Source organism: Pungitius pungitius, chromosome 17 (genome assembly GCF_949316345.1).
Source record: "Pungitius pungitius chromosome 17, fPunPun2.1, whole genome shotgun sequence".
Taxonomy (NCBI): Eukaryota; Metazoa; Chordata; class Actinopteri; order Perciformes; family Gasterosteidae; genus Pungitius; species Pungitius pungitius.
In genome coordinates this window covers 563,008-576,762 of record NC_084916.1, presented here as the reverse complement: position 1 = coordinate 576,762, position 13,755 = coordinate 563,008, and the positions used below count along the sequence as shown (strand labels likewise).

The 13,755-nt window shown below is 44.9% G+C and overlaps 3 protein-coding genes across 5 annotated transcripts; 1 reads left to right on the top strand and 2 right to left on the bottom strand.

The window, feature by feature from the left end:
* Positions 1–16: 16 nt before the first annotated feature.
* Positions 17–1,535, bottom strand: clec3bb (C-type lectin domain family 3, member Bb). The gene is made up of 3 exons (XM_037474638.2): positions 1,402–1,535; positions 1,142–1,240; positions 17–551 (listed from the first exon to the last, which is right to left on the bottom strand). Exons 1-3 carry the CDS (start codon positions 1,496–1,498, stop codon positions 145–147), a joined length of 603 nt encoding a protein of 200 aa, XP_037330535.2. The 5' UTR covers positions 1,499–1,535; the 3' UTR covers positions 17–144.
* A 966-nt stretch (positions 1,536–2,501) lies between these two features.
* Positions 2,502–5,254, bottom strand: exosc7 (exosome component 7). Its single transcript, XM_037474356.2, has 8 exons — positions 4,957–5,254; positions 4,717–4,818; positions 4,425–4,519; positions 3,433–3,598; positions 3,267–3,337; positions 3,008–3,131; positions 2,770–2,925; positions 2,502–2,679 (listed from the first exon to the last, which is right to left on the bottom strand). The coding sequence occupies exons 1-8, from the start codon at positions 5,011–5,013 to the stop codon at positions 2,575–2,577; spliced, it is 876 nt and encodes a 291-aa protein (XP_037330253.2). The 5' UTR covers positions 5,014–5,254; the 3' UTR covers positions 2,502–2,574.
* A 592-nt stretch (positions 5,255–5,846) lies between these two features.
* On the top strand, positions 5,847–13,557 carry zdhhc3b (zinc finger DHHC-type palmitoyltransferase 3b). Of its 3 annotated transcripts, XM_037474353.2 has the most exons (8): positions 5,847–6,292; positions 7,046–7,093; positions 9,078–9,410; positions 9,939–10,063; positions 10,614–10,710; positions 10,914–10,995; positions 11,172–11,302; positions 11,788–13,557. In XM_037474353.2, the coding sequence occupies exons 3-8, from the start codon at positions 9,108–9,110 to the stop codon at positions 11,944–11,946; spliced, it is 897 nt and encodes a 298-aa protein (XP_037330250.2). In that variant the 5' UTR covers positions 5,847–6,292; positions 7,046–7,093; positions 9,078–9,107; the 3' UTR covers positions 11,947–13,557. The 3 variants fall into 3 exon arrangements, with proteins under 3 accessions (XP_037330250.2, XP_037330251.2, XP_062414452.1); XM_037474354.2 differs by lacking the exon at positions 7,046–7,093 and having other exon boundaries at positions 5,848–6,292; XM_062558468.1 differs by lacking the exons at positions 5,847–6,292; positions 7,046–7,093 and adding an exon at positions 7,139–7,282.
* The last annotated feature ends 198 nt before the right edge of the window (positions 13,558–13,755 follow it).

Below are 13,755 nucleotides of genomic sequence, written 5' to 3'. Positions count from 1 at the left end.
AAAAGAGAAATGGATTTTTATAGTTTATTCATGATTCTTCAGGCTATACATTGAGGGAGACTACAAGGCTAGCAAACTACTTTGTTGAGGAAATATTTGTTGTCTTGTGGTTCTCGCACCGAACGTATGTTGCGGCGCTTGTGATCAAACGATGTTGAACTGGCAGACCGACGGCTTCTCCTCGCGGCAGTTCTCGTCGAACCACTTCCCGCCGGCGGCCCCGGACAGGACGGCGCAGTTGTGGGCCTTGCCTCCATCCGGCTGTGGGGCCCGGGAGTTGGAGGTGTCCCAGTTTTTGAAGGTGATGCTGGAGCCCATGGGGTCCGCCCAGGTGCCCTCCGTCGCCATGTCTTGGATGCCCAGCCAGGCCTGCTCATGCGGGCCGATGCTCTGGCGGACGTAGTCTCTGAGCTGGTCGTTCTCGTCGCCAGATGTGGGCGCGGCGAGGACGCCACCCATGGCGTTGCAGTCCTCGCTGGCGGTGTGATATTGTTTTCTCACCACGTTGGCGAGGAAACACTTGTTATGAACCTTTTTTCCTTTCAGGCAGACTGGGGAGGAAAATAAAGGGCAGATGTGTTTAGTTTACGTGCATCATGTCCTTTGGTAGCAATACAAGATGATGTAACAACTGGATTTTATTTTTGCATTTGCCAAATAGAAGCATAGCTCAGGCTATTGGTTTGAACTTGAGCGCACAATTGGCATGCTGGGCAATGTATGTCATGCATCAACAAAGCCAAGAAGCAACCCCTTTAAGGGCTCATTGTTTTCCAATTTCCAGTCTGTTGCACCAGTAGAGAACAAGAAACCGTCAGAGTGGCATTAGGTCATTTGCATTTTTGTGCAATCTTTTATGGTATTATAAATATTCTTTTAGACTTTGGAAAATGTTTAGTTTATATTTGTTTGAAAAGTTATTCTTATTAAGACTAGATTTTGAGGAAAGACCCCTCAAGACGGGGCTTATATAGTAACGTCTGTCATAGTATGCACGGATCTACACCCACACGTCCTTTGGCCTGTTCAATTCAAGTCTGTAATTCAAGTCCTGGTGTTAGGTGACTTTTTGGAGATATTTGGGGAATTATTAATATCTTTGTTAATGTAAACATGTACATGTGATCCATTATTAAGGTACCTGTCTGCAGGGCTTGATGTTCCTTGAGCAAGTTGAGCTCCTGAACGATGGCGTTGATCTGTTTCTGCAGCTCCTCGATCGCAGCGTCCTTTGCTGTGTCTGATTTCAACAGAAAAAAGTCAAGAATTTCCATTGTACAATCTCTTTCAAGGAGATTTATCATATAATTTAAGGAAAATTGGATTGAGACCTCAAAGAATACGACCAATAAGACCACAAGCAGAATTTTTAAATAATCCTCTTGGTAGATTGTGATGTACCTTTTTTCAGGGTCCTCTTCTTTGCTGGAGTCTGCTGAAATGAACAGTTCACCAATAGTAGAACTCCCAGAAGCACACACACCCCTCTGACCTCCATGCTGAGACCTGGTGAATGACGCTACTCCAATGTCTACGCTTTCAATTTATACCCCCCCCCCCCCTCTCTCTCTCTCTCTCTCTCTCTCTCTCTCTCTCTCTCTCTCTCTCTCTCTCTCTCTCTCTCTCTCTCTCTCTCTCTCTCTCTCTCTCTCTCTCTCTCTCTCTCTCTCTCTCTCTCTCTCTCTCTCTCTCTCTCTCTCTCTCTCTCTCTCTCTCTCTCTCTCTCTCTCTCAGGAAAAACACCAAACTGCCATTTGAAGGAATAAACATTCTGACCTCGGGAGCCTTAAAGAATGGTACGTGTGTGTGTGTGTGTGTGTGTGTGTGTGTGTGTTGGTCATCTGGCCCAAGATGCTTCACATGCCAGAACAAACCAGTACCAGGTGCATAATAGCAGATAATATGAAGCAGTTATGACATCAGTATATGATCAAAAGAAATAAATTTGACTCGCATGTTACATAAAAAGTTGAATAAGTTGGTAAGAGTTTATTTTGTGTCTCAAAAGACCAGTTTAGATCTGAATTGGAAAAACAGATGGAAAAACACTTTTTTTGGTCCAAAGGTGATTTGGCCTCTTTTGGAAAAATCTTGCAAGAGCTGGATCCACAAGTAGGAGTTTGTTTTGAACTAGTCCGCTCAGTCTGAGGGAGAAGTGGACGTGATCCAGAGTCCCATCTGGTCTTTTTGTAACACTGACACGTGGCAGAAACAAAAGGACGCAGACAGCCTCTCCCTGTGCATTTATCTCATTTTGCATTGAATATCCTCTTGTTTAAAACTAGAGTTAATCTCTCATGTTGTTCACATCTACATTCGCTAAAGTTCATCATTTTATCCTCTTAGATAATTTAACAATTATCATTTTAATTCTTCCGTTATGGACAGAAATGTATCTTGTGAGGTCACAATGACACGAGAATGGACCGTATGAAATATGAAAGATATTTGTTAAAACCACCACATAAGTGTTTCTAAATGTATATACAAAGACAAGTAGGCCGAACAATATTGAAGTTTAATTAGAAAATTCGGTAAACACGTACATACAAACTGTAGCTACAATAGTTGATATTAACCAAGAAAGCCAACTTTCTCTCTCTTCTTTCCCAAACTCTCCTCTTGTTTCAGCAGCTTCATGAGTGGAACATGAAGGGCTTTCCCGACCCGTTTACCTGCCTGGAAGCAACAAAAACCATTAAGTACCTTTGTACCACAAACTCATATTCAGGCAAGAGGGGGCGACCCAGATGGAAGTTCTGGACTCACCTCTGTCATTTCAAAGATACTCTCTGGCTCCAGGCTGCCCATGCCCACCTTCCTCGTACAGGTGACCGTGCCCTTGTGAGTGACAGCGATGATGAGGCTCGCCACGGAGCAGGCCTTCTCCTGCAGATTTGCATCCACTACGTGCCTGTGGCCTACCTGTAGACAAAGCCAACGTCGCCGTCGTGGTTTGTGTGTAGAAATGGGCTTTTTCCTTCCGAGTATAAGCGTGGGAGCTTACCTTGCACAACGTGACTATACAAGGAACATTTTCTACATCAAGCCTCACGCAATCGTACGGGTCATCAGACAACTCAATTTCCTTCCCTCCTTCCTCGTCAGCAGAGAGGTGCACTTTGGGAATTCTGTTAGTAAGGAAATGAGAACATTGCTTATAAGCTTTCATTGTACTTAACATGAATAATAATAATGACAGCTGGAAGAGAGTAAAGAAGGATTCAGCAATCCGATCTTAAAGAGCGGCATAGCGTCTCACTTACTTTGTGTTAAACAGAGCTGCTTTGATTGCTACGGAGATGGCATCGTACAGGTTTCCATCACACTGCAGGAGCTGTGGGAACACGTCAGCGTGTCATCCGACCGATGGCCTTTAGTTCCACTGCCATTCTCCAAAAGTGAAAGACATCCTAAGACACAACCACTCACCAGCACATCCACATAGAGGACCCAGCAGTGCTCTCCGGCACTGATGCAGAGGCTCTTCAGGTCCACGCTGTGTTTGTTGTTAAACACTTTGTAGAGGGTGTTACTCAACTCTGTCCCCAGCTCGTCGCCTCCTCTGCCCTCAAACTCGGGAGTTGCGTTGGCCGAACTGATGGTTGGGAGAAAACGAAACAATAAACATATAAAGTAACATGGTATCAGTCAGAGAGGTTTTATTCTTTCTCCACGCGTTTAAGGATGTAGTACTAGCAATATGTACTAATACGATAATGTTTTCCTTTATGGGTCAATAATCACTGGAATGTATTGGGAGATTTGACTAATGATACAACACTACCTCCTTGTGGCAGGGTCTCAATCTACATCCAGGACATGGTGAAACCCTACATCCCAACCCGCACCCTCCACTCTGCATCCGCCAAGCTGCTTGTTCCTCCCTCACTGAGAGAAAAAACACTTGGCGAAATCGCGACTCTTTGCTGTCCTTGCTCTGAAATGGTGGAACGAGCTCTCTGATGACATCAGGACCACAGAGAGCCTTCACCTCTCCCGCCCCAAACAAACAAGACACACCTCTTCAGACTCTATCTTGACTAAAAACACTAACATATTGTGCACTTATTTATAACAAGTTGTAAATCACCTTATTTGATGAAATTTCACTTTGTTGTTTTTCTGATTTTGTATCCTTATGGTAGAAATGCACTTATTGTAAGTCGCTTTGGATAAAAACGTTGTCTACGTGACATGTAATGTAAACACTAAATAAATATGGTTACAGGACAAAATGTACACAGAAAAATCTTCATGACAGGTAATGATGCTGATATAATCATTTCTAGATATAACGTTAGAATTTTTGGAATCCAGTTTACTTCGTGAGATGGTGGTAAGTACAAGTCTTCGTTGCTTTGGTGGCCTTGGTTTAGACATGTTTGTTAATGTGTCCCAATAGAAAAATGCACCGCTCGTACCAGTCTACAAAGAATTCCAAGTATCCTTCATTTGGCACCGTGGGCCTCGGTTTTCCAATGTCAGCCTTGACCCCAACTAGAACCGCCGTGTCGCCCTGAAAGAGATGGTAGAGATGGTAGAGAGAGTGGAGATAGTAGAGATAGTGGAGATGGTGGAGATAGTAGACGGACTGTTACAGCTCGAGGGAGTAATGCTTATTGAGTTATGGGCAAAGGGAAGTCTGCACAGGGGGGAAGTTCTTGAACACAACACGGAGGGCTTCTTGACGTGTTTATCACGGCGTTACGTTACCAGTGTGACTTTAGCGGAGCCGTCTGTGTTGGACACCACATCTGTCTCTATCTCCATGTGTCTGTAGTCCTCACAGCTTCTTCCGTCCACTCGTAAGTCATCCTGATTCAAACCAACATGTCAACAACACGTACCCTTAGCTTCGCAGCGTTTTAGAGCACAAATCAAAGTCGTGGGGTTTTTCAAAATGTTCCTCATTAAAAGGATCTGAGAGCTGAATAATATCTGTGAAAAACTTACCCGTATGCCGTGTAAGATGTACACTTTTTCAGCCTCGCTAACATGTACTGTTGCCATAGTGTAAAAAGCCTGATAGCATGTGAGTGTCGCGCTTCTTCCTTACGTCATCAAAAGACGACGCTGTAGCCCGTGCATTTTGTGTCCCGCATCTTTTGCTCACCCGGATGTCCCGATAGTTTGTTCCAAAATGATCCTCCAGAAGACAGAAGACCCCGCCAGCTAATTTGTTTTAGATTGGGTTACTAATGTGTGCGAAGGACAGCCTTATCAAAAGATAACAACTTTGATACACTGTTTTACGAGAACGTGTTGCATGGATTTAGCATAACACAACGTATTCTGTTAAATAAGTTGTTTTCTGTCTTTAAAATACGTGTGTGTTGTTTATATATGAGTTAAGTGAAGCTGTAAGCGTTTTTTAGGGGCTTTTGAGGGAGTAGAACTAATATTTGTCATGATGAATAACTGCTGGGTTAGAGATAATACAGCAGAAATTGGATAAGTAAAAACACCATGTCTAGTATTTGGAAATATATTTATGGCAATTTGACTATTTGTAAGGCAGGCCAAGCAGACACTTTTCCACCCTGGACTTTAGACTACTCACAACGGATGTTTCAATTCTTCAGCTCTTATTTTGGGATCCTGCTTAGAAGAGGGGCCTTAGGGCCATATCTGTGTATGGTATCAATCCATTATTTCAGTACGCTTTCTTGATGCATATGTATTTTTAAAAGTTTGCCCCAAAGAAAAACAACGTGGTGTGAACATTTAACTTAAATTTAAAAATTGACCGACGGCAAAAACAAGGAGCCAACAAAGTCCCCTTTTTTTGAAGGAAGTAAAACATAAAACACATTGAGGTATACCGGTTGTAATAAAGATAAATATATGAACGGAATGCTCCACTGCCCTTTTTGAATGAAACGCAGTCAGCGCGGTGGAGAAACTCCAGCCTGACAGACCGCGCCGAGGGCAACAACGCCCGCCCGGGGGGTATCGGACTTCCTGCTTAGCTCCGCGTCGGGTTTCCCCGCAGAGCTTTTCAGGATCTCGCGGTGGCAGAACCAGTCGGTGGGTGACGGCCTGTCCCGGCGCGCTAATTAGCACATGACACGGCGAATTAACATCTGGTCGAAACCGAGGCGGCGCAGAAAGGGGGAGGCCGGGCTGCGGACAGCGTCGCGCCGCAGATCGGGCGGGTTAGCTGGGATCGCGCTAGCAGACGGAGCGGCGCACGAGACACTCGTTTTTTTTTTTTTTTAAACTTCTCTCAAGGCTCCAAAATACGCGAAGACTTCAGGGGACTTTTCTCCACAAACCCGGAGTGTGCGAGGTATGTGTGTGTAAAGAAAGCAACAAACAGCGGGTGTGTAACGTGGGATATAAACTCGAACGGTGGTTATCAGCTGTGAATGGAGGTCCAGATCTTCTCCACCAGGTACTTCCTGGTCGGGTTATTAGCTTCATGGAGGTTAATGGGTTGTGGCCCTCTGATCCCATAATTACTGCACAGCCCACGCTGGACGTGACAAGATCACTCCCCCCTTTTTTCATCGATACCCCCCAGTGTTTTTGCACTATTTAGTTATAACTATATTTTAGAGCCGCAACTATTACAAAGTCAAGCATCAAGATAACTGACCCAGATATTCATTTGTGGTTGCAGATGCGATTTGTCTCTGAAGTAAATTTGCTCTAACGTTATAAATGTGTACTTACTGATAGGTGTCATCTGTCATTCCATCTTTTTTAGGTGCCTCTGTCTATTTCTCTACATTGTAAACCACATTGTTAGAACCTTACTTGTACTAAAGTCAAGTGAAAACGTTTTCACTAAATACTTTTTATGTTATTTTATTATTCATGGTTAAAAACATTGATTCAATATTGAATTGGTCGCAGATGCATTTGGTGATTCTTTAAACACTGGGAACAGCTGGTTTCTATGATGAGCTTTCTATGAAACTCCCTCCTTGGTCCCAGAATCTGAGTCACAGAGTTTTGGTGGAACTCCAGGAAGTAAAACTAGTGACAGGTGTGTGTGGAATGAAACTAATGCTGGCTCCAACGCGTTTTCTTATTCTAGATGGAGCCATATTCCAAAATCCAAAACGTGTGGGATTAGCATACAAAAGTACATCATTCCACTGCATCACAGAGTCTACACTTGACCGGAAAAGATTAGTTAAACGCGGCCATTAGGACAATTGGCACTATTTGGACCTCACCTGTCAATCGACATCTGGTTGACACTCTGGTCTGTAGTTAATCAGTCTGTACACCAAAGCCAAGCTCTCCAAATGTGTCACTACAACTAATCCAAGTGAGATTAGAAGTCTTTTGCTCTCTAGATTCTCTGTTTAGAGGAGTTCACTGCGAAAGTAAACTCGCATTAAGAATGGAGGTGGAGTCTAGCTGTCTCTGTCCTCTGCATCACGTCCGTCCTCATGCCTCCACATCAGTGAGTGCTGTCAGTTCCTTTGACCTGCATCCTAGCAGCCCAGGATCAAACGTACCCATGAATTATACATACATTTTAATTCCAAGGCGTCCCTGTGAGAGCGTGAATTCACATTCTGAATCCACTCTCAGGAAGACTTAAGAAACAGCAACTATTGACGGTTGCTTCTCAAGAGAAGAAGGAGGCTTTTCTGCAAAGCGTCTCTAACAATGGAGCCATTCAGCTCTTCTAATAAAATCTATAGACCCGTTCTCCACTCTCCCAGAAAAGACCCGACTGACGGGGTTGACGTTGAACATGTTGAGAGAGATCTGTTAGATTGAGTTTTGTACTTGAGTTCCAATCATTTGCAGCGGCAAAATAAAAAGGAGTTCTGACTGAACACATCTGGAATGATGAGCGAATGAAGTCACTAGATCTTAAATGGAGATTGCTGTCGGAAATGTGCAGAAGATTTGAGGGAGCAAAACAATGGATTCGTAGACCACGAACAGTGGTTTAGCATTTAGTTTTTGCTTGAGGTCGTTCAATACTTTATTGTAGGAAGTCTTATCTCGTAGCATCGTCTGCATTTTCAGTAAAGCCTGTTATTTAGAGCCAGCGAAGTGTCTCTGTTTGCAATGGAGGGAAAGCTTGAAGCAGCCCACGTTACATCTACAGTGCACGTCGTTATCAAGTCGTAATCATGCCGCCAACACCGGAACCGGGCTGTCTGGTGATGGGCTCCCACCAGAAGGATCTGATCTGAACCGGTAACTGCTCACATGAATCATGGCAGGGAGGGAAACGGAACCTGTTTAACCAGCATTTTCCGAGAAAATCTTCCATTGATTTCATGGGTTAAGGAGAAATTCCTAATAATTGATATCCCGTGCTAACAATTAGTGCTCCTGCTCTCTCATTCAAACAAGCTCCTGGATGTTGAACTCTGCGACAATGAGGCTTTGTAAAGTAGCTTCTCTAACCAAAATGTACTTAAAAGGTTTCATCGAGACAATGCCCACTTTTCCCAATTGTTTTCAGAGCAGAATTGTTGCAGTCGGAGCACTATCGGACCCGGCTGTTTCAGGAGATGTTCTGATTCATTCCCATTCGGGCCGTAGGACCTCCGCATCGTTTTCATTCTGATTAAATTCCCGTCCTCAGTTAAGCCTAGTGGATATATGGAATGACCAATTTCAGTATAAACTTAGATTTTAACCCAATTTAAGATATTTTAAAGCCAAACGTGTTCCTGTTCCAGCTTCTGTTTTGTGAGGGTTTTATTTATTTTACATGAGTGTGAATCATTTTGAGCATGTGGATAGTTGGTGGTGGGAAAAGAAAAGACATTTAAAAGTGTCTCACTATCTTCATTGGATTGGACAAGGACTTGGTTTCTGTCATTGTGCACACAAATAGTAACCAGGACAACAGTTAAAGGCAAAGAATAGACATTATTTGCACAAGTTTCTGAACAAATGGGTATTTATATTACAATAACAAAAATGAATGACAAAAAATCAATAAATGCAGCGGTGTGATAACGTGTGACTGCGGTGAAGAAAGTGTGTCTGGTAGCTTTGGTGTCCAGATCCCCCCCCCTCATTCTCCAATCCTTCCTCCCTCCCCTCCCCTCGGCTCCCCCTCTTCCTCGCCATCTGTCCCCTCGTCACAGTATGCGGGCCGGATCCCCGGGCCTTGTAGGATGAAGAGTCCGGCGCACCGCACCAGGGACATCGAGAGGCAGGCTGGCTACCTGAGGCCCGAGCACTGCGCCCCTCCCCCGCCGCGCAACTCCTCCGGCACCATGTGGTTCATCCGCGACGGCTGCGGCATCGTGTGCGGCGTCATCACCTGGTTCCTGGTGCTCTACGCCGAGTTTGTGGTGGCGTTCGTCATGCTGCTGCCCGGCAAGAACGTGGTGTACACCCTCTTCAACGGGGTGGTCTTCAACGGCCTCGCGTTCCTCGCGCTCGCCTCCCACGCCAAGGCCATGTGCACGGACCCGGTCAGTGAGGCTCTGGTCAGGCTACTTCATTGGGGGGGAAAGAATGCATGCCATCACAGTGACACTTGGAAATATTAGTTTGTAGCCTTTGCAGATGCATGCAAATCAGCTTTTGGTTGATTGCGTCCTCGTGTGGTTTTAAATGTGTGTTTAATCACATGGTCTTTGATATGCAGTAAACCTGCAGCAGGGTGGTACGCCAGCTTAGAAATGCTGTTTGGGTTCCGTCTAAATTGGGACCATATGCCTATTTTTGACTGGGGCTGGTAATTGTTTCTTTGTTATGCTTTATTCTATTTTGGTAATCTTTGCTAGTTGAGCAATAAAACCAAACCACCCTCTTTTCTCTGTGCTGTGAAGGAGAATGTTCAGCTTTTAAGGAGTGACCAGGAAACACTGTAAATGCAACTGTTATTCCTTTTCAACCCATTTCTTTAACCTCTCTCTCTCTCTCTCTCTGTGTGTGTGTGTGTGTGTGTGTGTGTGTGTGTGTGTGTGTGTGTGTGTGTGTGTGTGTGTGTCCCTCAGGGCGCCGTGCCCAAAGGGAACGCTACCAAAGAATTTATCGAAAGCCTGCAGCTCAAACCCGGACAGGTGGTGTACAAGTGTCCCAAGTGCTGCAGCATAAAGCCGGACAGAGCGCACCACTGCAGGTACGACGCTCCCTGAGAACGTGTGCCTCTGATGTGGGGAAGATCCCAATCGGACCATTAGAGTGTTCTGCACTTTAATGGTCTCTAAAAGCTTCCTCCTCCTCCTCCTCCGGGTTTGCTCCGGCTCCCCCGGGTCTCCTATCTGGAGTTGCTGTGTAGCACTTCCCCTGCAGGAGGTCCCTCTGAGCAGGAGGTCCCTCTGTGGGGACCTCGAGGCATTAAAAAACACCAACACACCGCAGCGGGGTTGAATTGTAGAGGCAGTGAGACGCTCGGTGGGATAATGTCAGTTAGAATGGAAAAAGCTGTTTTCTTTTTTTAAGATGATGATGACACCGCATAAGAATAATGCACCAAAACGCAAGAGACAATAGCTTTTAAAAAATGGATTTCACTCAGAAAGCCCACATATAGATGGAGTGTGACGTCTCTCCTTGTCTGATGGCTGTAACACACAGACACAGTGGTTAGACTCAACACGCTTCTTTGGGTGTTTGTACTCTTTTTCCAATCCTCCATCTTCTTCATCCTTGTATTAATGTTCCCACAGTGTGTGCAAACGCTGCATCAAAAAGATGGACCACCACTGTCCCTGGGTAAACAACTGTGTCGGAGAGAACAACCAGAAGTACTTTGTGCTCTTCACGGTGAGTGAACCCTGGAGCCTTGATGTTACCACACAAAGCAAATCTCCATTAGATTTAGAGTTTTCATAAAAGCTTTCTTGTTGGTTGAGTTTTTAGAGAACAAAAAAACGTACAAGAGAACATTAAAGAAAGCTAAATGAATGATGCCTAAAGTGGGTTAATATTCTATAGTCTCATTCTTTGTTATGCTCCTCCCCCTCCAGATGTACATTTCACTAATATCCTGCCATGCACTAATCTTGGTGGCCCTTCATTTTGTGTTCTGCTTTGAAGACGACTGGACTAGTAAGTACTCTAGTGCTCTACATCGTATTGTGAAGATATGGAGGCCTATTCAACACATTCGAGTGTCTCTGAGTACTCAATAATCCCCTTTCTGGTTTCAAGAAGTCAGGTGCTAGTCTAAAGATTGAAATGATGTAGGGATTACATTAACAGGACCCGTCTCTCTCTCTCTCCAGAGTGCAGTAACTTCTCTGCGCCGGCCACGGCCATCCTCCTCATCCTCCTCTGCTTCGAGGCTCTCCTCTTTCTGATCTTCACCGCGGTCATGTTCGGGACTCAGGTCCACTCCATCTGCAGCGACGAGACGGTGAGTGAAAACGCCAGCGCTTTGTGTACTGGTGTGATGGCCGGGTTTGGGTCACCCAGGCATTCATTTCTTTTTTTTAGTCCATACGGCAGTTTTGACTCGGCTGAATTCACCGTGACACTAAAACGGAACTCAGGAGCAGGTCGGCCATTTACTGTGTGGCTCAGACATGTCAAACTCAGTCCTGTGCTGGATCCCTTCTGTCCTGATACCGTTGACCCTGTTTGGACCTCAGAGTCATTTTCCGCTCAACCCACCCACGCCGATGACTCAGTGTCTTAATATTCACTACAAACATCACCGTGTGTGTGTGTGTGTGGTTTCCTGGACCTCAGGAGACGCCCAGAGTGAGTCACTCTAACCCAGAGTAACAAAGAGAAGACGCTTCATTTTTAATCTTCCTCTCTGTTAAATATGCAGCTCCGTGTTGAGCTGTGAGCACGCTGGAGACATCTTCTCATGTTTGTCACATCCCTTCCCCGCAGGGCATCGAACAGCTCAAGAAGGAGGAGCGACGCTGGGCCAAAAGGTCCAAATGGATGAATCTGAAGGTGGTGTTCGGCCATCCGTTCTCGATAGCCTGGCTGAGTCCCTTCGCTACACCCGATCACGGCAAAGCCGACTTGTACCAGTACGTCGTGTGAGGGCCGGACGTCCTGTCTGCCTCCGATTGGCTGCACATAGAGGAGCACGAACTCCTCTTAACCACTTCTACATTTCTCTTTTGTTTTGGGATATTCTCTATATTTCAGGGTGCCCCCTTTGAAACCTACGGTGGTTATAGAAGAAAAAAAGAACAATAATAGATGAAAAAAAAAAAAAAACTATGACAACCTTCCAACTTAGTTTCTTTTCTACTCCATTGATGACTGAGATCAAGGTGCCGCTCTGCAAAGACAAGAGAAAACATGTTCTCAATAAGCTGAGAAAACCACGGAATAAGAGTTGGAGAGTCTGAGGTCTTGGTGCAGTTTGTCGGGTCGTTGGCGCCTACCAAGACGAAACGATGCCGACCTGAAGTCCAGAAGGTGTTTGCAGTCCGGGGGCCGAGATGGACCCGTGGTTCTGTCTGTACGGGGTCCTCTTCATTGGCTGTATTATAAGAATCCTTTGCTGGGTGCTGCGGATGATTTGCCTTAGAACAGTGCTTCAGTATTTTTAAAGGGCATTTCTATTATTTTTGCCTTAATGGGAGGACCAAGGTGGTTTATTGCATTATTTTTGTTGTTGTCTTTCCTTAGTGCTGGATAGAATCTTAAAGTCTGGGTTGATTTGGCATCACCTGTGGTTACCATGGGGAGGATGGGGGGGGGGAGAGAAGTGCCATTTAATACCGACAGTTCCACTTAGACAAGCAGCCGATGTCGACCTTGTTAACAAGACAAACTCCCAATCAGCCCATAAGTAACATGCTGAAGATGTAAAGACGTGGAAGGAAACCCAGTGAGCGAGGCCGATGTCAACGAGGGGGGAGCTAATGATGGACTCCCCCACCAACCAAGAAAAACACTATTCATCCACATCGAAAGCCTGACCATAAGAACAGTCTTGAGGATTAAACAGTGTCCTTCTCTCGACCTTTTGGACTCTTTCTCTTCCAACCGTTGGTAGATCAGAGCCACCAGCTCCAGCAGAAAGTCGGGGGCTAAAAACGCTCCACGTTGCTCTGAACGCACTGCCAGGAATTCACCGGCTCTCAGTTGATAGAATTTGCTTGTGGATAATCCAGTTTGTCATAGATTGTCGTTGTGAGCCTGACTGGAGGAAGAAAAAGCCTCACAGGATAAAATGCTGATTGATGGCCAGGGGAAATAGTTTTTAGAGGCCTGATGGCCCACATTTAAAATGCACATTTTAACTGGAGAATATTGTACCTTTTACCAGTGACCAACACTATAAATGCCTTTTGCTCCAATGTGTTCGAAAGCCTTACCGTATTTTTAAAATTGGTGTTTTGGAGATGATTAAAGGACATATTTGAACATATGTTGCCAAATTTACTGCTGATTGAAGGCAATGAATCTCCCATTTGAAGAGTTGACCACAATCAAGTGCAACGTTTTCTTGGGCTTTTAACATTAATGGAGTTTAACCTTTTTGTGTCGATATGAAGATGATTTACACTTCACCAGCTTTCTTAATTTCTTGAATTGTTTAATATATATTTTGCTGTCCGGTATGATTACTATTTGTAGTACTTACAATGGACTGTGGTGTTTGTTTAAAGGGGAATTAAATAAAACTATGTGACGTTTGATTGACCATTGATCACCTTATTTATATTTTAGCAACTAATGTTAATGAGACATTTAGATGCTTTAGATTCAGGGACAGAATGTACAGTGGGGGGGTGCTGCTGGGGGGGGGGGGGTTTCCAATCCCTGTACGGCCAAAGCGAGAGCTGTTGGATGGAGGCCTGCGCCGGGGACCCTGGACCATGTGGAGAGATCCTT